Consider the following 22,997-nt stretch of genomic DNA (forward strand, 5'->3'; position numbering starts at 1 on the left):
GCTATATCAACCTGGCAGCTGCCCGTCTAAACAAGAAAGCTGTAAAAACACAGGACCTTCCAATGAGTAACTGAGCATCCTGACAGTATAAACTACTGTAAATATCCAAATATACTGAAAGAATATTGTAGACGCTTCTCCTACCAAAGGTGGAATCACTGAGAATGTTCTCTTCAACCGCTCTGATAGGCTGGCAGTACATTGATAGGAAACCACATCTCCTCCTCCTCTACATATCACATATGTAGCTAAAAGTGCTAGCTGGTATATCTGGTGTGTTTAAGTGTTTACATTTGGTACACTGAGAAAATTGATGGGTCCATCCCTTTTATGCGGTTTCTTCTTTCGTATTACAGGTGAGATAATGCACTATCAAATCATAAATCACAATGTCATACCCAACTAGCTAATGCTTTTATGAGGTCATGAATGAGAGACTATGAACTTATGTCAATTCCTGATGATTTAATTCATGCTGAATTCATGATAAAGCGGCGGTCATATAGGTTTAGTCAGATTTTTTTACATTTTTAAAAAAAAATTTCACACGTCCAAATTTCTGTCAAGGATTCCCGGGACACTGTAGGACCGGGGTACACGAAACTTGGTGGGCATGTAACCCCACATGGATAGCATGGAACCATCGCTTTTCGTTTTGATCTGTAGCCCCCCCACTGGACTGGACACCCCGAAAGGAGGGTAGGGCAGACACAGTTTTCTGTGAATATCTTGAGAACTGTAGGGCCTAGGATGACCAATTATATATGCATGCACATGCACACACACAGGCACATAAACAGGCAAACACACAAGCACATGCATGCACACACACCCACCCACACACACATAAACATAAACATGTACACGCACACATGCACACAATTCAAGAATGTCTCAGAATTATGAACAGGCAAAATGGGGGTGGGGTTGTATAAAATGTATATTACATGTGAAATCTATGAACTAATCATTTTCACTGTTACTTGTTGTCTAGCAGATACCAGTGAGAATTAAGTGTGCATAATGCAATTCAGTGAGACAGTTAGAATCATATATGCCTTTCAGCATGACTTATTTTTGTGGAAAACATGTGCTGGACTGGGCGGCGGTCATATTTTGTCTGCGGTACATCTAGTTGTTAATGACTTAGTAGCAGACAATTGACAATTGAAAAAAGTGCAAAAACACAATTTGTCAGTCTTTTTATCCTCTAATTGATATTTCATGAAACTTCAAACTAGACCACTCCAATGCATTATTCAATTGAATTCAATTAAATTCAAAGAACTTTATTTTTCCGTTAGGAACTTCACGTGTCCACCCAGCAATACATACAATAAACAAACACACATGCACGCACACACACACACACACACATCATATTAATAAAGCCTAACTGTGGGCAGGAAACTGGACCACACTGGCACATTCTGTGATATGTTACAATTGCGGAGTAGAAAATAGCCCTTAATTATCATAATTTTAACATAAACGATGGGCATTTTAACTACCGGTATACCCCACATTACTGTCAAACATAAACTGAGAAAATATAGCTGGTCTCAGTTATCAGAGTAAATACAGTTATGCATCAAGCCTTTCTGTGAAACAGTTTCCATCCACACACATATTCTATAAATGCTTTAAAAAGTAGGCCTACAGTTCTGGAGTTACATCCAGTGAGTGGCCATTAGGAGAATATGGGACCATACAAAACTAAAGATCCTGACCAGCAGTTCAAGTTAGACAAAAATTGAAAATTTTTACTTTCATACTTTACATACTTTCATGGAGTCATGGAGGTACTCATACAAGAACTGCATTATGCACTTTGCCTTTAGACATATTAGAGATATTTGGCTAAATGACTGCATTGATATCAGCTTTTTTTTCCATTAGATTCATTGGCAGAACATCTGGGTTTGGGTTCAGGCATTGTTTTGGGCAGCTTAAATGACTACCATACACTTTTTCAGAGTACCAAAATGTACCCCCTGATTGAGGTCCTGTCAATTTTTGGCACTTTTGCTTTTTCACTCGAAAATCCTTACTTTTGCACCTTTGCATAAACCCAACAAATCTCTCTTTCCAATACACAATTTATTTCACTAGTATGCCAAATAAACAATGAATGAAAATATGTGTATCTCATATTGATACACAAGCACACCCACCCACATACACCCTTCCCCTTGAGCATTTGGTTGCACTTATAATATTATGCTTTACATCACAGCTCACAGTCACCTGTTTGTAGCTCCAACTCAACACTCACTGTACCCAAGACAGATGTCACCCTGAAAACAATGAACTTTAATGTGTATATCACTCTTCTGATATCTATAGGTATGGAGTCAATCTGAAAGTTGTTCTAAAGGCTTAAAAATGCATTTATGAATATTGTAACTTTAAGTAAGATGTTTCCTGCATCTTGCAAAAGGGTGTGTTTTTTTTATTTTGATGATGTATGTTCTTCTTTCTTTCTACAGGGGAGGCAGCCAGCATGTTTGAACGGAAGATTTCAGTGACCAGAAATCTGGGCAAATCAGTAATTATAACATGCACATACACCACTGAATGTATTGGAAACACCATTCACTGGTACCAGAAAAAAGATGGAGAAGGTTTCCAGAGAATGTTGTACATCAATGCAGATGGCAGTACCAATAAAGACGCTGGTTTCAGTGAATATGAGTCAGAGAAACAAGGCTCAAACCAAATTGTACTGAAAATCCCTCAAGTGAAGACGTCTCACTCAGCCGTGTACTACTGCGCCTGCTGGGTCTCATCCTCCCACAGTCAGAATAACTGTCACCAGCCTGCACAGAAACTACAGCAGTGGGATGGGCTGACATAAACCCAGAGATTCATGTCTAAAAGTTCACATTTTATAACTTCCAAATAACAGAATATTGACACGTTTCGCGTACACTGCATTATTACCTTTGCACTGTCTGTACAAGAGCAAAGCTTTAACTAGATGTACCGCAGAGCGGTACAAAATATGACCGCCGCCCAGTCCAGCACATTTTTTCCACAAAAAGAAATCACGCTGAAAGGCCTATATGATTCTAACTGTCTCACTAAATTGCATTATCCACACTCAATTCTCACTGGTATCTGCTAGACAACAAGTCCCAAAACATGATTAGTTCATAGATTTCACATGTAAAATTCATTTTATACAACCCCACCTCCATCTTGCCTGTTCATAATTCTGAGAAATTCTTGATTGTTTGTGTTATGTTTATGTTATGTGTGTGGGTGTGTGTGTGTGTGTGTGAGTGTGTGTGTGTGTGTGTGTGTGCGTGCTTGTGTGTGTGCCTGCGTATGTGCCTGTGCATGGAAGCGTACATATGTCTACTGTGTGAGTATATGTCATACGTATGATTACTGTGAATGTGTGTGTGTGCGTGTGTATCTGTTTGTGCACATGTGTGCACATGAAATGGGTTAACATGACCCCTGGAGGCAAATATACGGAAAAAAAATGGTCATCCTAGGCCCTACAGTTCTCAAGATATTCACAGAGAACTGTGTCTGGCCTACCCTCCTTTCGGGGGGTCCAGTCCAGCGGGGGGGCTACAGATCAAAACGAAAAATGACGGTTCCATGCTATCCATGTGGGGGTACATGCCCACCAAGTTTTGTGTACCCCGGTCTTTCAGTGTCCCGGGAATCCTTGTTGGTGTACGTCACTAAATGTACACATAAATTATTTTATTGTAAGGCCCCCCATAAACGAAAGTACACAAAACTTGGCATGCATTCGGAGGGTGTCATAATGATCCTACACTTTCAATTTCGTGCAGTTTTGACCATGTCAGCCAGAGATATTGTGATGAAAACACCTACATTTTTGCTTTTTAATTTTTAACTAGGTGGCGCTATACATGAAATAAGTGGTAATGGGATGGGTTGACATGGCCCCTTGAGATCAACATACAAAAAAAAGGTGGACCTCCTAGGCCCTACGGTTCTCGAGATATTCACAGAAAACTGTCTCCGGCCACCTACAGGCCAGTTGGTGTATAGTAACATAAATGAATTTATTGTGTGGCCCCCCATGAACGGAATTCCACGAAACTTGGCGTGCATTCAGAGGGTGTCATAATGATCCTACACTTCCAATTTCGTGCAGTTTTGACTATGTTAGGTCACAGATACCTGCGATTACAACACCTCATTTTTACTTTTTTGTGTTTAACTAGGTGGCGCTATACATGAAATGAGTGGTTATGGAATGGGTTGACATGGCCCCTTGAGATCAACTTACAAAAAAAAAATGGTCCTCCTAAACCTTACGGTTCTCGAGATATTCACAGAAAACTGTGTCTGCCCTACCCTCCTTTCGGGGGGTGCAGTCCAGCGGGGGGGCTACAGATCAAAATGAAAAACGATGGTTCCATGCTATCCATATGGGGTTACATGCCCACCAAGTTTCGTCTACCCCGGTCTTTCAGTGTCCCGGGACTCATTGACGGAAATTTGGACATGCGAAAAAGAAAAAAAAAAAGAAAAGAAAATCTGACTAAACCTATATGACCGCCGCTTCGCTGCGCGGCGGTCATAATAACAGAGGAACTTTCCAAAATGAATGACTCATGGCCACGCTATTGGTCTATCTAAGACTCCAAATCTAGTCCTCATGTCTTTCTTCTATGCTATTCTGTCCTTATTAGTCTGTCTTGTCATCAGTGATTCTGTGTAACTTGTGTATTTGTTGCCCCAGGGCTCCCTTGTAAAAGAGATTTGAATATCTCAATGGGACATCAGCTGGTAAAATAAAGGATAAATAAAAAAATAATATATGTTAATCCCAAGCAAATGGTCACTTTCTCTTGTTTGGCTGAACACCAAAATAACAGTTTCGATCAAGGCTTCATGATTAATAGAAACACATAAAATACAATAATGCACTTATGATCATGCTGGGATCATCCTGACAGTTTGAATAATTGTGAATACCCAACTATAATATTGCAAGTGTCTGTCTATTTGTGAATACACTTACATTTACACACTTCTTCATTTACAGTACAGAGCAAAGCAAAATGGAGATATTTACCTCCTGAATCCCTCAGATTGCATGTAGTTATTCTGTGACTTATTATTGTGCATGTTGGTCTTACCTCAGGGGGAATTACTGAGAATGTCTTTTTCAACCACTCTGGGGGTCGTTTCTAGAAAGCATCGTTTGCTAACTTGCGTCGCAACCTTGGTAGTTCGCTCCATCGTTCTTGGATTTGGTGTTTCTAGAAAGGATAGTTCGAACTCTCAATCGCAAACAAGGACGCAAAGTTTGGTAGTTTGAACTACTGCCCCTAGGCAGTCGCACTTGTGTCGTTCCTTGGTAGTTCCTGTTGGTGTCCGGAGCGCCTAACCAAAAATCACAACCGCCTAACCAAAATTTGCGAAGTGGATGTTTATCTCGTGACTCAATGATTGATCTATCCTGTAGCTTAATTTTGATTAAGACACTGCTCCCCTACTTGGCTCATTCTTGCTATTTATGTTAATTAAAGTATTGCCTTGCTTTTAGTATTATAATCTTCACAGTCCCTAACATCAGCAGTGCTAAATGGTGTAGTGGATAATGCAGATGACTTATTATCCCAACGTTGTAGGTTCGATTTTCTTATGATGTGAGATTGTCCTCTTGCTTCTCGCTACCTGCAGGTGAACTAGTGTGACACGTATATTCAATTGTTTTTGACTGATGTATTGTACCTATGGTCTCTCGATGTAGAGTAACTATATACATAAATATGTATGGTCAAAACCTATTGTCTCGTAGGCCTACTCTTACTCAGAGATGAAAAGAAGAGATAGGATGCGAACTCCGGCCGAGCGCGCAGTGCATCAACGCACTGCCGTTAAGCCATGAGACAGTTGATAACCTATGGGATACCCAGATATTTGTCCAGGCTATATATTTTTTCCAACACATAGATATTTAACACAAATAATGACTACTCATATTGGTCTGCTTAAGTTAACTGTTTTATATGCTTGCAATAGGTTTAGGTTTTGGCTGATGGCAATGACAATACCAGCATTAATCACTCGGTTTAGATTAGAAACATGTCGACATAGGCCGTGACAGAACATTTCTAGGGGGTGGGGTATTACACGTTGCCACTGTTTCCACCAATGATATGTATCGCTGCATCATCAACAACATTGTTGGAACTATGGTGTTCGAACGTCTTTGCGACACAGGTACGATGCTTTCTGGAAACAGGTGTAACAGTGTCGTTGTTTGGTCCCAAGTTGTGTCGTACCATGGTGGTTGAGCAACGTCGTTGCTAACTTTTCTAGAAACGACCCCCTGATTGGCTGTTAGCAAAGCTGATATCAAACCATAACTCCTCCTGCTCTACATGTACACATATCATCAACGGCTCTCACATATCTGGTGTTTTTTAGTCCTTGCATTTGAAGCACTGAGGAAAATGATCAGTCCACCTTTTATATGTGCGTTTTCTGTTCTCATTACAGGTGAGATGGAATCGAATGGAATATAATCTGCATTATTTGTAAAATGGTTCTCTAGAGATTAACCCTTTTCCGAAACTACAGCTGATGTAAAAAAAACAACTATAGAGTAAAGTGTGAGGTCATTATGTCACAATGACATCAATGTGTCATGACACATTCAGTTGTATTGTTTATTTGTTTTAAGAGCAATACAAATCAAGCCAATGTTTAATTGAAACGCACAGGCATTTCTACACACTGACCTTAACGTCTTTCTTTTCAGTGGTGGGGGCTGTGGAACTCGATCAGGAGATCAGTGTGTCTGCAGCTGTGGGGAAAGAGGTCTCAATTCACTGCACTTATGGAACTGGGTGTCGTTACTACATCCACTGGTACCAGAAAAAGGAGGGAGAGAGTTTTAAGAGAATCTTGTATATTAAAATAGATGATGGAGCCAAATCAAATGACCCTGGTTATGAGGCATTCCAAGCAGAGAAAAAAGGAAATAAATTCACTCTAAAAATCCCACAGTTGAAGTCCTCTCATGCGGCAGTGTACTACTGTTCCTGTTACGATTCCTCCACCCACAGTCAGCATGAGTGTCAGGAGGCTGCACAAAAAGGATGGGCTGATATAAACCCAGAGATTCATCTCAGGGAAAGCAAACAAGTTCATGTTTTATACGTAACTTTCAAACTTCCATGGGGTATGTTTTTGTGTCTGAACGATTGTGTTTATATTATTATCTTACTATTATTTTCAATCTGTACATTACTGCCTGCTTTAGAATCCACTACACTCACCTCCATCATAGATTAACACCATTAACACAGTTTACACAGTACACACTATTACACAGTATTTTTAATTGAAATCGCTGTTCTACCCAGGCAGTCCAGCTTTGAAATACCTCATGTAGCAAACACCATAAAGCATTTAGTCTCAAATGCTAAAAAAGTATATATAAGAACTATGAAATCCTCTCCCAAAAAAATCCCTCCATGTGCCAATCTTAGCCTTACATCTGTTTGAAAGTTGGAATTACGGCCTGCCAATGAGTGACTCAGCATCTAGTCCACTTAAGAACTCAAGTCAATATTTGGTAAGACAATGGTCACCAAAATAAGTTAAAGCACTTTCAGCTCAACATTAATACACCTCACATAGGACATACACTATTCCCATACTGGAATGATCCTGACAGTTCAAACACATGTGCCTGGCCAAGTATAAATGTGCAAATGTCTGTAAATGGTAAAGAATACCCATACATCTGCATCTGTGTTACTAAGAGTACAGAGCAAAAAATGGAAAGATATTTACCTCCTGAATCCCTCAGAAGAAATCTTGTCATTTGGTGAGATATTCATGTACTAAAATAGTTATAAAAGTAGTACTAAAGTAGTTTATATCTCCCAAACATGTCTAGTCTGGTTTTCCTACATGTTGCAATTACTGCCCTTCCAGCTGCCTGTCTTAATAAGAAATCTGTAATAACACAGCACCTTCCAATGAGTAACTGAGGGTGATCCTGACAGTAAGAATTACTGAGAATGTCCTGTTCAACCACTCTGATTGGCTGGCAGCAAGGTTGATTTCAAACCACAACTCCTCCTGCTCTACACATCACACCTGTAGAGCTAATATCATCAAAGGCTTTCACATATGTGGTGTTTTTTAGTCTTTGCATTTGAAGCACAGAGGAAAATGATCAGCCCACCCTTTATATGTGTGTGTTCTGTTCTCATCACAGGTGAGACGGAATCTAATGGAATATAATCTGCATTACAGTATGTATTGTATGTATGTATGTATTTGTAAAATAGTTCTCTAGATGAACCCTTTTTGGAAAATACAGCTGATGTTAAAAAAACAACTATAGAGTAAAGTGTGAGGTCAATATGTCACAATGACATCAATGTGTCATGACACTTCAGTTCAGTTGTGGATTTTATTCATTATTTATTTTAAGAGCAACACAAACCAGGCCATCTTTCAACTAAAACACAGGCATTTCTACACACTGACCCTAATGTCTTCTTTTCAGTGGTGGGGGCTGTGGAACTCAATCAGGAGATCAGTGTGACTGCAGCTGTGGGGAAATAGGTCTCAATTCACTGCACTTAAGGAACTGAGTGTGTATACGCCATCCACTGGTACCAGAAAAAGGAGAAAGAGACCTTTAAGAGAATTTAAGAGAGTTAAAAAAGTGGTGGAAACAGTACAAATGACCCTAGTTATAGAGTTCAAGATTTTTGATCAAGTTTTACACTATGCATAATGAAAGCAGTGTTTTGTTGAAGTTTGTCTGTCAAAATGAGCTGTCAAAATGACAGTCCATCAGCATACACAACACACACCAAGCATATAACTGTTTAATTATTACACACAGGTACAAAGGTAAAATGAAAGCAGTGAAGTGAAAAACTTTCCAATCAGGCTTTGTAAAAGCTCTCTTGCCTCAATATCTAGTCCACAATGGCAAGACATTCTGTGGTTTTATTTCATTCTTTTAAGTGTTTCATTATTTGAAGTCATCAGAGACTTCTTTCTGACCACATGCCAACAGACAAACTCAAACCCAGCACTACCTGCAGCAGCTCTTGCCAACATATAGGGGGCACCAGAGCTCAATGTGCGAAAAGAAGACAATGCATCAAGCTGGGACTTTCTTACAGCCTTAATGACCGTCTGTTTATGCAGCCTTCATACAACAGTTATTTCATGCTGTTTGGATCACATTCATATCATACTACATCAAGGATGTGGGTAACCACCTTGAAAACAACTGACAGTAACTCATAGCAGTCATCAGGATTAAGTCGATTTTCAAACAGTTTTATGAAGAATGAAAAGTGAATATTGTCTAAATGAGCTTTGCTGAGAAATGCAATTCAAACCCAGTCATCAGGATTAATTTTCTGTCAAAATGTGTTAAATCATGAAGAGTAAGAGGTTTTTTTACTAGTGCATGTTTCAAGCAGTGTAATTCTTTCTCTTAAGATGTGTAGAGTTGGGGTGGGCAGAACAAACACTCCTCCCCTCATGTCTTTGTTCAACAGAACCACAGATCTTAACACCACCTCTAACACAAAGGGGAGCTTGCTTTGTTACAATGTCAGAGCTCACAGCCATCTTCTTTTTGATCTTTTTTGGTAAGCTTTTCACATAATGTCACACTCTCTGCCATCCTTGCAGGTTCGTTTCAATAACAGTTGTCCTTTTTGTGCTCCATTTTTCCCAGGCTTCACATCAGGTGACACAGGGACAAGTGTGACACACCCAAAGATCTGGACAGTGGTCAAGCTGGGAAGAGCTGCCCGGATAAAATGTGAGGTGGACAGCTCTGTTCCTCTGGACACTAACCCCTTGCACTGGTACAGATGGAGAGAGGGGGAAGCTTTTACACGGCTCCTTCACTTCCCAGCGGGCAGCAGCACTTTTCAAAAAGATGACGGCGTGGCAGGTTCGGTCACTGCATCGAAATCTAAACAAACGTCCACTCTGACCATCTCTACCACCACCGCCTCCAATGACAATGATGTCTACTACTGCGCGGTGTGGAGCGGAGACACAGTGCTGGCTTTCAAAGGAAGCTCAAACAAAATCTGCCACTGTAGCCTAGAGGAGTGATATGAGGTGTGCAGTGCACAATCCCACTGTTTTAGGCTTAAAGCAACACAATGCTGTTCTTTCACCTTAATGCCTTCAAACTCATTCTGATGCTACACTGACTTATAATATGGAGAAAAAAAAATTCTGATATTGCCAATGTGCCTAGAATGGTGTTGAATATTGACCTTGAGGAGCCAATTCTTTCATTGTGCTTCTTTAAAACACCTTGGGAATTAAAGGCACAGTGTGTGATTCTGAGCAAACCACCTCCTTTCTGTGCTCTGTGCTGTGTCTAATCAATTATACAATTAATCAATTCTAATCAATTATACATATACTGTAAAAAAAGGAAAAGCCAGGGCTGTCCGATTTATCAAACCATATTATGTTACAATGACATAAAACAGTCTAGTTTTGAATGAAACACAATCGTATTGTGCTCAAACAATCATTCTAATTGAACAGTCATTTTATCTAATTTAATTACGTATGGTAAGCATATATACTGTGAAAAAAGCAAAAGATAGTTGCCACAGTTACGAAATCACAAAATATGAAATTTAAAACTTTTCTTTCAAACACAATGTTATAACGTTGAACTGAAATATTTTGCCACAGTGATGAATTTGAAAATGAATCATGTATGATCAATGTGAAGCACCAAAGTACTGAACCAGGAAGGCAAATGAATTAACACATGGGATGCTTTGCTGTCACCATTTCATTGTGTTTCCATGAGCCTTTGAAAGGCACTGCGCTAACAGTGTTGCCAAGTTTTCACTTTTTTATTTATTTTTTTATACTCTTTTGAGGGAAATTTGGTCTCTGCATTTATCCCAATCCGTGAATTAGTGAAACACACACAGCACACAGTGTACACACAGTGAGGTGAAGCACACAATAATCCCGGAGCTGCCTGCAACAACAGCGGCGCTCGGGGAGCAGTGAGGGGTTAGGTGCCTTGCTCAAGGGCACTTCAGCCGTGCCTACTGGTCGGCAACCCTCCATTACAAGTCCGAAGCACTAACCAGTAGGCCACGGCTGCCCCCACATGGGTTTTCTTAAAGAGAGTTATGCTTAGAGACCAGTAGTTTTTAATATGAGATAAGAATTCAAGATAAGATAAGATAAGACTTTATTAAATCCCACACCTGGGAAATGTCCTTGTCACCATAGCCCAATAATGCATAAATAAAAAAGTAAAAGAAAATTGTATACAGTATGTCTAGCATACAAGCACACCTAAAGAATCACTCAGTGATTGCAACATGCCATAGCGACATAGATTTACACGCCTTAGGGTTTTACAAATAAGTTGAGGCAAAGTGGTCCTACACATACACCCCAACCACCTCAACAGGCTCTAGTTGGCAGCCTAGGACAGAGCCGGCCCTTCCCACCAGCTTATTTAGCCTCTTCCTGCCCCTCTCAGAGAACCCACAGCCCCAACAGACTACAGCATAAAAAATTTAATTTAAAAAACTGATGCCACGACTGTGTCATAAAAAGTCCACACCAAAACTGAACACACCAAAAGACCTCAGTTTTCTCAGCAGATGGAGACTACTTTGGCCCTTCTTGTACAGGGCATCTGTGTTATGTTACCAGACCAGTTTATTGTTAAGGTGAACACCCAGGTATTTGCAGACTGACACCACCTCAATGTCCACTCCCCGGATGTTCACTGGTGCAATTGGTGGTGCCTTACCACTGAAGTCAATCACCATCTCCTTTGTCTTACTGGTCTTCATCTGAAGATGGTTCTTTCCACACCATTCAACAAATCTGGTGATGACTCCCCTGCACTCCAGATCATTCCCCTTTTTAACACAGCCAACAATGGCTGTGTCATCAGAGAATTTCTGGAGATGGCAGCTGTCTGCGTTGTGTTGAAAGTCTGAAGTGTACAGGGTAAAGAGAAAGGGGGAGAGCCCTGTGCCTTGTGGGGCCCCTGTGCTGCAGACCACCACATCCGACTCACAGCCACGTAGCCTCACATTAGTTGATGATCCAGGCAGCAAGGAGACAGTCGACCCCCCGCTCCTTCCAACATCCCCTCCAATAGTGCCAGCTGGATTGTATTGAACGCACTGGAAAAGTAAAAAAACATGACTCTAACAGAGCCCCCAGTACACTCCAGGTGAGAGAGAGAACGGTGGAGCAAAAAGACTATTGCATCCTCCACACCGACCCCTAGGTCGATATGTGAACTGGAGGGGGTCCAGCTCACTGCCCACCAGTCAACAGAGGTGATTTAGGACAATCTTCTCCATGCTCTTCATCAGGTATGATGTCAGAGCCACTGGTCTAAAGTGATTGGACTCTCTGGGGTGTGCTATCTTGGGGACAGGAACCACACAAGAAGCCTTCCACAGACAGGATTGGGACTCTCTCCAGACTGAGGCTGGTGTTAAAGATGTGCAGAAAGTAGCAGTGGTTACCACCCCACAGACAGACGTGCAGCTGAAATGCTTGTGATTGTTCTTCAGTATACAGGTCTAAAAAAATTAGTACCGTATATCGTGGAAAAGTTCATTCTTTCCATAATTTAGTTCAAAAAGTGAATCTTTCATATGTTCTAGATTCATTACATACAATAAAGTGAGATATTTCAAGCCATTTTGTGTTTTAATCTCGATGATAATGGCTTACAGCTCATGGAAATCAAAAATCAGCATCTCAAAATATTAGAACAAAGAGGTTATAATACACAAATGTTGGTTTCCTCCAGTTAACACAACCGTAATCATGGGAAAGACTTCTGACTTGACAGTTGTCCAGAAGACACTCATTGACATCCTCTACAAGGGTGTAAACCACAGAAGGGCATTCCTGAAAGGGCAGGCTCACAGAGTGCTTCATCAAAGCATATTAATGGAAAGTTGACTGGAAGAAAACTGACTGGAAAAGTGTGGTAGGAAAAGGTGCACAAGCAACAAGGACCACTGCAGCCTTGAGAGAAGTGTCAAGCAAAGCCAATTCAAGAACATAGGGGAATTTCACAAGGAGTGGACTGAGGCTGGAGTCAGTGCATCAAGAGACACCATGCACAGACGTGTCCAGGGAATGGGCTGCAGTGTCACATTCCTAGTGTTAAGCCACTCCTGAACCAGAGACCATGTTAGAGAGTCTCACCTGAGCTAAGGAGGAAAATAACTGGACCATTGCTCAGTGGTCCAAAGTCCTCTTTTCAGATGAAAACAAAATTGCATTTAATTTAGATATCAAGGTCCAATCAAGGACCCAAGAGTCTGGAGGAAGAGTGGAAGTTTGAAGTCCAGTTTGATGTTTCCACAGTCAGTGAGGAATTGGTGTGCCATGCCATCTGCTGGTGTTGGTCCACTGTGTTTTATCAAGTCCAGAGTCAATGCAGCCATCTACCAGATTTTAGAGCACTTCATGCCTCCATCTGCTGACAAGCTTTATAGAGATACTGATTCCTTTCCCAGCAGGACTGCTAGTAACTGGTTTGCTGACCATGGTATCAAGGGCGTAGGTTTGGTCTGAGCTTTGGTGGGGACACTACCCACTAACCCCCCCCCCCCCCCCCCCCGAAAAAAAAAAAAAAAAAATCAACTCTTTCACCAGCCACTATAGATATATAAACTGATTAAAATGTGCTACTGTCCAACTACACCCATGATTAAAATGTGCTACTGTTCAACTTGATCTAACTACACTGTGTAGCCTACATAATCTGATTTTAATATGTAGGCTACAGATATGTAGGCTATATTTAACATTTATTTTCTATTTGGTCTGTTATGAAATCATGCCCATTTAAGCACAGCTCAGTTTTAAGAAACTTAAATACATGCATGCTTAGCATTTTGTGAAAAGAAATCATAAAGGCTACATTGACAAAGTCTTAACCGTGAGCTGCCTGTATATTCTCTGATTCTAATATTTACAGATATCTAGGTGATGTAAGCACAGCTCAGTTTTAAGAAATGCAGCCGAAAGACCATGTTGAATTTTGCTATAATTTATTTCAAACCCGGATTACTCTGGAACAGCTAACTATACACGGGAATACATTACACCTTTGTGTTCGGTAAGGTCTGCTGTTTATTCTGATATATGGTTTGTCATGTTGCGTGAAGAGTGTGTACGATATTCCACCGAGACGAATGGATGTGGAGATAGGCGCAGAGAATAATTATTAAATCTCTTGAAGTTATTTTTCTCACGAACTGTTTATCACAGCAAACAGTGGCTAGCTAGCACCTTTTAAAAGCTGAGAAAGGGCTCCTTCATGTGACACATGTGTGATGAGTAGCCTACTTCTCGAGGAGTTCAACAGAGAAGAATGGGTGAATTTGGACGCACTTCATGCTTGTAGTGAAGTAAAGCTGAAGCGCTGCATGCTGCGGCTCACTGGTAGTTATTATAGGTAACTTCAAATCAGTGCGATTTACCCTTATAGGCTACTGCACATTACAAGATCTGTACGAGATGATCCGCAGCACTGAAGTGAGAAATGATTTAACTCTGTGTAGCGCATGTGAGCGCTTTCCCCCCCATTTCAACCTGAATATTGGTGGGGACATTTCAGTCGTAATTTGACATTGGTGTGGACACGTCCTTCGGTCCCCACGCAAATCTACGCCCCTGCATGGTATACCGGTGCTTTATTGGCCAGACAACTAGTCTGACCTAAACTCCATAGATAACCTTTGGGGTATTGACAAAAGGAAAATGAAAGACACCAGACCCAACAATACAGACTATTTTAAGGCCTCCTTCAAAGCAGCCTGTGCTTCCATAGCTGACTACCTCTATACCAGATTACTGCATCAATGTGGTGATGCAGTAATCTGTGCAAAAGGAGCCCGACCATGTATTGAGTGCATACATTAACTATTGCAGATGAGGCAGATTAGTTAGATTAGTTCTATAGGTTGACAATTATTGTGAATTATAACGTAATGCACCTGTTCGAGATGCACCTGTACAAATGAGAAAAAAATAGTCAAAAAATACTGAAGCAGCAAAATGTGTGAAATACAAAATATGTGTCACTGCCAAAACTTTAGGTTGTGACTGTGGGTGTAGGCCTACCACAACCTTGAATTTCCCCTTGGGGATCAATAAATTATCTATCTATCTATCTATCTATCTATCTATCTATCTATCTATCACAAGAGAATGAAACACAGAAATTCAAAAACATGATTCAGGACCATGGACAGCGAGCTCTATTGCCGTGTGAATTGCATCTCATTTGGGCCCATAGTTTATTTCCACAGGCAGGCAGATTAAAAGATCCAGAAAAAATCTCATCCTCATTCTGCTATGACTGCCGTGGTAATCTAGAAGGTTACAAAGCGTTTGTCAAACTCCACCCGCGGAATTATTTTTCAATGTCATCAGAGAAAAAATACACTTCCTTGTTCAGTTCAGTTGGACATTTAGGCCTAGTACTATCACGTTGCGTCCGAGAACAATGGCAAAACTTTCGGTTTTAATTGTCTTCTTTGTTCGGTAATAGCCTACTTTAAGAACATAAGCTTCAGATTGTATCAGTTGGAAACTCATTTCACAACTAGGCTAATGTACTGTAACTTCTTTTATATATTTTTGAACAGGTTTCACATCTGAGCAAGTCATCAACCAGAAACCAGTGGCTGTGTCCAGGAGAAAGAGAACTGCGCTCATAGACTGCGAGGTGGACCATAATTCCTTTCCTTTGGAGTTCCATACACTGCACTGGTACATGGAAAAAGATGGGAATGTTCCTGTCCAACTCTTACATTTCCCACAAGGCAAACACGAACCTAAAAGAGACGATTGGGTTTCGAAACAATTTGGCGCGTCTAAAAGTGGCCAGAAATCAACTCTTATAATTGCCACTGCTGACACCTGCAACCAGGCAAAGTACTATTGCGCAGTCTGGAGTGGACACGATGATTCTCTGACAGCAAATGCACTCACAAAATCTGCAGGCGCTATTACAGAGAGACCAAAGAGCTCACCTTAATATCATGACAACGGTGTGTGCGAGTCCTCCACTTCTCCAAGTAACATATCAAGTCAGTACAAGACACTGCCCGGAAGTTACCCACCAAAACTTTCGAACGGAAACTGTTTTGCATACAGGAACTTCTCAGTATTTCGTGCAGGAGGGTCTCTAGTTTCATTCTCTCAACATGCTGAGAATCATGCCTCCCAGCACATCCGTGGTGTTTTACACCGTCTTTATATGTAAGCATTTGCTACATTATTGAACCAGTTATGTAGCCCAATAATTGTTCACTAATTCGTTTTTTTCTTCTTTGTTTACAGCTGTAGCTATGGGAGATCTGAAACTGTACCAAGACCGATTATCATGGGTCAAAAGCCATGGCAAAAGTGTGTTCATCAGCTGCAGAGTAACTGATTTGTCCTCTGGCAATTATATCCATTGGTACCAAAAGAAAGATGGAGAGCCTTTCAGCAGGATACTGTTCATAGACAGTAGAGGGCTTCCAACTCCAGACTCCAGCCATCCACAGAGAAATGACTTTTCAGCAGAGAAAGACAAGGACTCCTTCAATTTGAGGATTGATTCAGTGAAGTCTGTTCATTCTGCCACCTACTACTGTGCTGGATGGCAAGGCCACATCATTGCAAACAACACAGAGTATGAAACAAAAACTAGTGATGAGACCTTAAACATGTGCCAACAAGGGGGAAGCCCAGGTTCAATGACACAGGATCCTGAGCGGGTTGTTCCATAATCTAGAAAGCAGTCATTACCAGCAATATGAATGTAGAAAGGCAATTTGTAACATGCAATGGTTGAATATTTTATAGTGAAATAGTATCCTATGCAATGCAAATAACTTTCCAGTTAGTTATTGTGCTTTAGTGATTCACTGTGGGAACAACCAAAGTGTTTGGATCAGGCACCCGGCTCTATGTTACAGGTATGAAACATGAAAACATATGAAGCTGTCTTGACAATTTTTAGTAAAAATTGGCTAAATTTACTATGTATGTATGATTTTAAATAATGATGGTGATGACTCAAAGTGCACTGTACTTGGTCTGTTACACATATTAGTAGCTGGTGTATCTGTCAACCTCTCATTTATATCATAGTAGAGCTTTTTGATAGAAGAAATGGTGAATTGCCACAAACAATATTTCAGATTTTGGCGACAACAAAGATTTTCAATTTTGGGCAAAGTAAAATGTTGAAGTTGCTATGTTATAAAGCTGGCTGAGTTATTGTGGTTCGGTGTGTTACTGTGGGAAACCGAAAAGTCTTTGGATCGGGCACACAGCTTTATGTGACAGGTGAGAAGTATGCTTTTAAAATACTAGACCACTGGACCACAAGAGCTTTGTGTTTATTATAGATACATATACAAGAGACTTACCAGTTGGTTCAGAGAGTGGATGTTAAGTAACATAATGCATATCAGTATTTGTATTGAATTTGATTAGTGTGTGCTATTAAACACTTTGGGCCAGGAACTAGACTGTTTGTCACTGGTAAGATCCCAAATATGTAATTTCAATAATGTTATCATTTAACCAGATATAATGATATGAATATGTAAAGAATGCCTTGCATAATATCTATCTATCTATCTATCTATCTATCTATCTATCTATCTATCTATCTATCTATCTATCTATCTATCTATCTAAATGTGAGCATGTGGTTCATGTGTGTGTTTTTTCATGTTAGTTATTCTGTAACACTGACCTCATTAGCAGTAGATATCAGCGTTACTGTAAAATGCTTAGTGATCTTAATCTGATTAGCTTTATAGTAGCATATGGTGATACTAAATAGGTCTTAAATAAATAAATAAAAAATGGCATAAAACTTTAGCATTAAGATTTTTTAAAAAGCATGACCATGCAGAGTACTATTTGCTTGCATCAAAATTAGTGTGTACCTCTGGATGGATTAAACGGTTTGGAGGAGGTACTAAACTGTTTGTCACTGGTAAGAAGTCAGATAATTTTAAAGTAAATTAGCTAGTTTAGACCTAATTTAAACCTTATTGTAAGTGATATCAATGCCGCTGCCATGTTGTTCATTCATATAGTGTAAATAAAACCTTTAGAAGAATTCTCGGACAACAGACGAGAAAACACTAGAGCTAAAACTTTTTGAGATGCGTACAGTATAATTGATATAGCTGTATTCTCTTTACTCTCTGAACTTAAGTTATGGAAAAACACAATGAACCAAGAATGCTGTTCCTATTGTTTTTTTATTTGTTATGCATGCATGAGAAGTTTTGTCATGAAAATCACATTGACTATTGGATATAGGTACAAATGTGGTACGAGGTGTTTTTGCTATATCTGATTGATTGACGCTGAAATTTCCAAATTCTACAGAAACTTGAGAGTGAATGTTTTAATAAGTAACACAATTGATATCTGTATTTGTGCTGGATTCAATAAGTGTGTATCTCTTCATTAATTAAACGCTTTGGGCAAGGAACCAGACTGTTTGTCACTGGTAAGAGGTCAAACATGCCATTTCAATAATTTCAGTTAAGCAGATAATATTCATAATGAGTGTGATAAAGAATCCTATTTGTCTTGTGTGTGTGTACCTCTGGATGGGTTTGGAAACAGTTTGGAAGAGGTATTAGACTGGTCACAATTGAGCTGATGCTACTGTGTTGTTCATTCATATAGTGTAAATCAAACCTTTACAAGAATTCTCGGACAACAGACGAGAAAACACTAGAGCTAAAACTTTTTGACATGTGTATATTTGATATAGCTTTAAGTTATTCTCTTTATATAGCTGTAAGTTATTCAATTTAATCTCTGGACTTCAGTTATGGAAAAACACAATGAACCAAGAATTATGTCCCTAATGTTTTTTTTTTTTTTTTGCATGCATGAGAAGTTTTGTCATGTAAATCACATTGACCATTGGATATAGGTACAAATGTGGTAGGAGCTATTATTGTTATCTGATTGATTGACCCTGTAAATTCGTCAATTTCCAAATACTACAGAAACTTCAGACAATTTGTATTCAGAGTGAATGTTTTAATAAGTAACACAATTGATATTGGTATTTGTGCTGGGTTAAATAATTGTGTACCTCTGGATATATTAAACGCTTTGGGCAAGGAACCAGACTGTCACTGGTAGGAGGCTTTTCAATCATTTCAGTTAATAATATTCATAATCAGTATGTGATAAAGAGTCCTATTTGTCTTGTGTGTGTGTACCTGGATGGATTTGGAAACAATTTGGATGAGGTATCAGACTATTTGTCACTAGTAAAGTAGGGCTGATTGTACCGTGTTGTTCATTCAGTGTGAATACGTTTCTCCATAGTACATTCTGGGATGAAATAGTGTCAAATTTGATATTTGTGTATACTGTATGTGTTCATTGTCACTGTCTGAACTTAAGATATTGAAGAATACAATGAACTAAGAATTCTGTTTCAAATGTTCTGTATTTTGCATGAGAAATACAGTGCATACAAATGTGTCAGGAGTTTTGTTTCATTAGCTTGACACTGAATATTGGTCCAGTCTGATAAAATATTCAAAATCTTAAGACAGTTTGTTCTGAGAGTGAATGATACGAAGTAATATAAAACATTTTGGCATTCGTGTTGGATTCGGTTAGCGTGTACCTCTATATACGCTTTGGGCCAGGAACCCAACTGTTTGTCACTGGTAAGATCCCAAACATGCCATTTTGATTATTGAAACAGTTAATCACATGTCTAAATGTGCTGATCTAAAGAATGCTTCACATAAAATAAGTTATTTTATTTATATTATATTAATATTGCATATCAAGTGGAAAAAACACAGTAAACCATATTCTGAGTTTTTCTGCTTGTTACTACAAATGAGGTGAAATATTGAAATAGGAAAATGTTAGTGACAGATTGATGATTAAAATGAGGAATATTGTGATACAGAACAATATTTGTCTTGAACTCAATGAGTGTGTACCTCTGTATGGGTTAAACGGTTTGGAAGCGGTACAAGACTATTTGTCGCTGGTAAGAAGTCAGACAACAGTGCTGTAGTGTTATTCATTCAGTGGTAATAAGCTTTTTTTTTATATCAAATTCTGGAATGACAGGTGAGGACGCTACAATCTTTCAAGGATTTTTATTTGTCTAGAGATACTGTTGTAAAACATGTAGTGAGATGGCATTTCAAGTGTATGTTTTGATGTTTGTGTGATATTTGGGTGTATATGTGCACTCTCTTCACTGCTTTTTCATTCAGTGAAAAAATACTGAAACAAAAATTCTGCCCCTGACAGTCTGTTTTTGTTTTAAATAATTTGTTTTGCATGCAAGTTGTAGTTGGTTTCCTAACAATGGGCCGCTGTTTGTCTTAAACCACAGAGGGAGCCATCCGTGCACCTAAAGTGAGTGTCTACTCCACCTCCAAAGCTGTAGAACAGAAAATCACCTTTCTGTGCCACGCCAGTGATATGTTTCCAGATATAATCCGATTCACCTGGCAGGAGAAGAACAATGGTCAATGGGTTGACGTGAAAAAGGATGGGCTTGATTTGCTGGAAGGGCGCTTCTCCAAGGACAAGACAATGACCAGCATGATGCTCATTGACCAGCAGAAGGCCAAGAACAACCAATACGCCTGTACCTACACCCACGAGGCCAACAAGAATGCACAGCAGAGTGAACGTGTTGAGGTCGAAAGGAAAGGTACCGCTTCAATGTATGCAGCTTTGGCTAGCACTAGCATTAATGTTGTACTTATGCCACTTGAAATCTTTATCCTTTACTTGCAGTTTCTAAAAGATTTATAAAAGGCTATATGAGATATCATTTAAATATTTTGCCCAAGATTTAACATTTAATTATACATAATTGTAATTAAAGAATTAATGTAGTATGTTATAAATAGTAATTTATTATACGTGGATTTAAATGTAATTATGAATTGTGAAATGCACTTTGTCTAAAGCCTCAGAAGACCAGGGATCTGGGACACAAAAAACACCCATTACACAAACCTGCCCACCGGCCAAAATCACAAATGAGACAGCTAACATAGATGGTAACGTACTTGGAAACCACTACTTTTGTAATAATTCACAAAATAATAACCACATACATTTATGAAAGAAACATAAATAAATTTATCCCTGAGAAAAGTATATTGTTTATATGTAAAAACCAATGTAATTTTGGACATTGTATTTTACATTTGTCATGTCCCCAACCCCCCCCCCCCATTTTTAGCTCTTACAGAGCTCTTTGGAGCAGCACGCAGTCTGTATCTGGCAACATGGGTGTACACTATGATGATTTTTAAAAGCATGGTGTACTTCTGTGCCATCTCCTACTTCCTGTGCACAAGGAAGATGGGAGGCAAGCCCTCTGGCAACAGGAGAGCTCCCTGATACCATGGCCGAATAGCAGTGATTTGCTTATTCTATATTGACAAGATCTTTTTGAATGAGTGTTTTTTTGTGATGCTTGTGTCATGTCATGTCAAATTGGACACCTTACAGCTACTTCTACAGCATTTTCTAAATGTCTCAATATATATTAGGATCTGTGCATTAGCCTATTTCCTCCAATGTTTTTTGTTATCCTTATTGATTACTTTGTAATGCTGTGATATGCACCTGGCATCTTAATACTGGTTTGTCCAGCTGTATTATCTTGTAAATTAGCATACTATACTTTACCTTTTCAATTTCAACTACTCCAATGTATAATGAATATAGCTAGAAATACAGAATATATAGTAAAATTGAATATGGAAATGATTCTACTTTGTCTACTACTTCTTCTGAAATAATAAAATAACTAATGATTGGGCTATGTAAAATTACATTAAACTGGATTAAAATATTTTAAATGATCACCTGTGTAATCAGTGATATGTAATTGAAAGTTTAATTATAAAATGCTATTCTATTCTTTCAGCTTTCAGATACAGTTAAATTCAGCATCTCTCCTGCGTATATATCTGAAATATGTCAGATCAGACAAAGCTAACACGTTTTCAATACTTGAAATGAATGGTCTCCTTTTTGTAAGCATGAAACAAACATATTATCAGGGAGTTGTTATTGGATAACTAATATACTAATTTTATCTGCTGCCTGAAAAATGTGACAGCAAAATACTTAATATATCTTGTATGAATGCAGATGGTGGTTTTGTGAAATTATCAAATATGCCATACTTTTACAGGAATATTTCTTTAAAGACCATCTTCTTCATTAGTTGTATTATACTGCTGTAAAAATGCACATTAATATTGGTTGATCATTTGCATTACTTAGTCAAAAGTGAAGGAAAAGCTATTAGTGAATTTAATACATATTATTATATTAGTAAAACTCAATTACAACCTAGATAAATTGATAGTCATTTAAATCCCCTATCTATATCAGATTAATTCAAATAGCATCTCTAAATGCAGCCATAAGTCTCTTTTAGAGATATACTGTACATACTTCAAAGCATAAAGCTGGCCATTTCAAGTATTTATAAAAATAGTTGGATCAAACAAAGGCAAAAAAATGTTTTAACCCTTGCATGTAAACGTGAGATCACTGCCTGATTTGTAATAAAGCATAGCACCAGAGTAACCTTATTTGTTTTTCATTAATATTTCATAAGATAATCCCGAGTGAAACTAATTCTTATAACTCTGTTTTGTTAAAATAAATTAACTCAGTCCCACAAATGAAAATGCACAACTTGGACATTCACAGGTCCAGAGATGTTTCACTCTTATGCAATTGTACATAATGTGCACAGTTGCTACATTTGTCTAATCATACGTATTAATCTTTGTATGGTACAAAAATTAGCACATGAGCTTTTGAAACTTCAGCCGCTCTACAGACACTGTGGTAGGAACATGTGGTTAATGTGCACATGATACTAAGACAGCACTTACTGGAAAAAAGTGCAA

The 22,997-nt window shown here is 38.9% G+C and overlaps 1 protein-coding gene and 1 long non-coding RNA gene across 2 annotated transcripts; both read left to right on the top strand.

Moving 5' to 3' along the window:
- The first annotated feature begins 9,530 nt into the window (after window positions 1-9,530).
- LOC143134761 (immunoglobulin kappa light chain-like) lies at window positions 9,531-21,933 on the top strand. Its single transcript, XM_076295389.1, has 6 exons — window positions 9,531-9,635; window positions 9,725-10,047; window positions 17,331-17,376; window positions 20,441-20,764; window positions 21,027-21,119; window positions 21,305-21,933. Exons 1-6 carry the CDS (start codon window positions 9,596-9,598, stop codon window positions 21,463-21,465), a joined length of 987 nt encoding a protein of 328 aa, XP_076151504.1. The 5' UTR covers window positions 9,531-9,595; the 3' UTR covers window positions 21,466-21,933.
- On the top strand, window positions 15,500-16,470 carry LOC143134762 (uncharacterized). The gene is made up of 3 exons (XR_012988710.1): window positions 15,500-15,579; window positions 15,684-16,299; window positions 16,381-16,470. It is a non-coding gene; the product is annotated as an uncharacterized LOC143134762 (long non-coding RNA).
- Window positions 21,934-22,997: the final 1,064 nt, after the last annotated feature.

Source organism: Alosa pseudoharengus, unplaced genomic scaffold (assembly GCF_046254945.1).
Source record: "Alosa pseudoharengus isolate Yale_2024_CS ecotype anadromous, Long Island Sound unplaced genomic scaffold, YU_APseudo_1.1 YU_APseudo_1.1_scf_2, whole genome shotgun sequence".
In the NCBI taxonomy this organism is placed as follows: Eukaryota; Metazoa; Chordata; class Actinopteri; order Clupeiformes; family Clupeidae; genus Alosa; species Alosa pseudoharengus.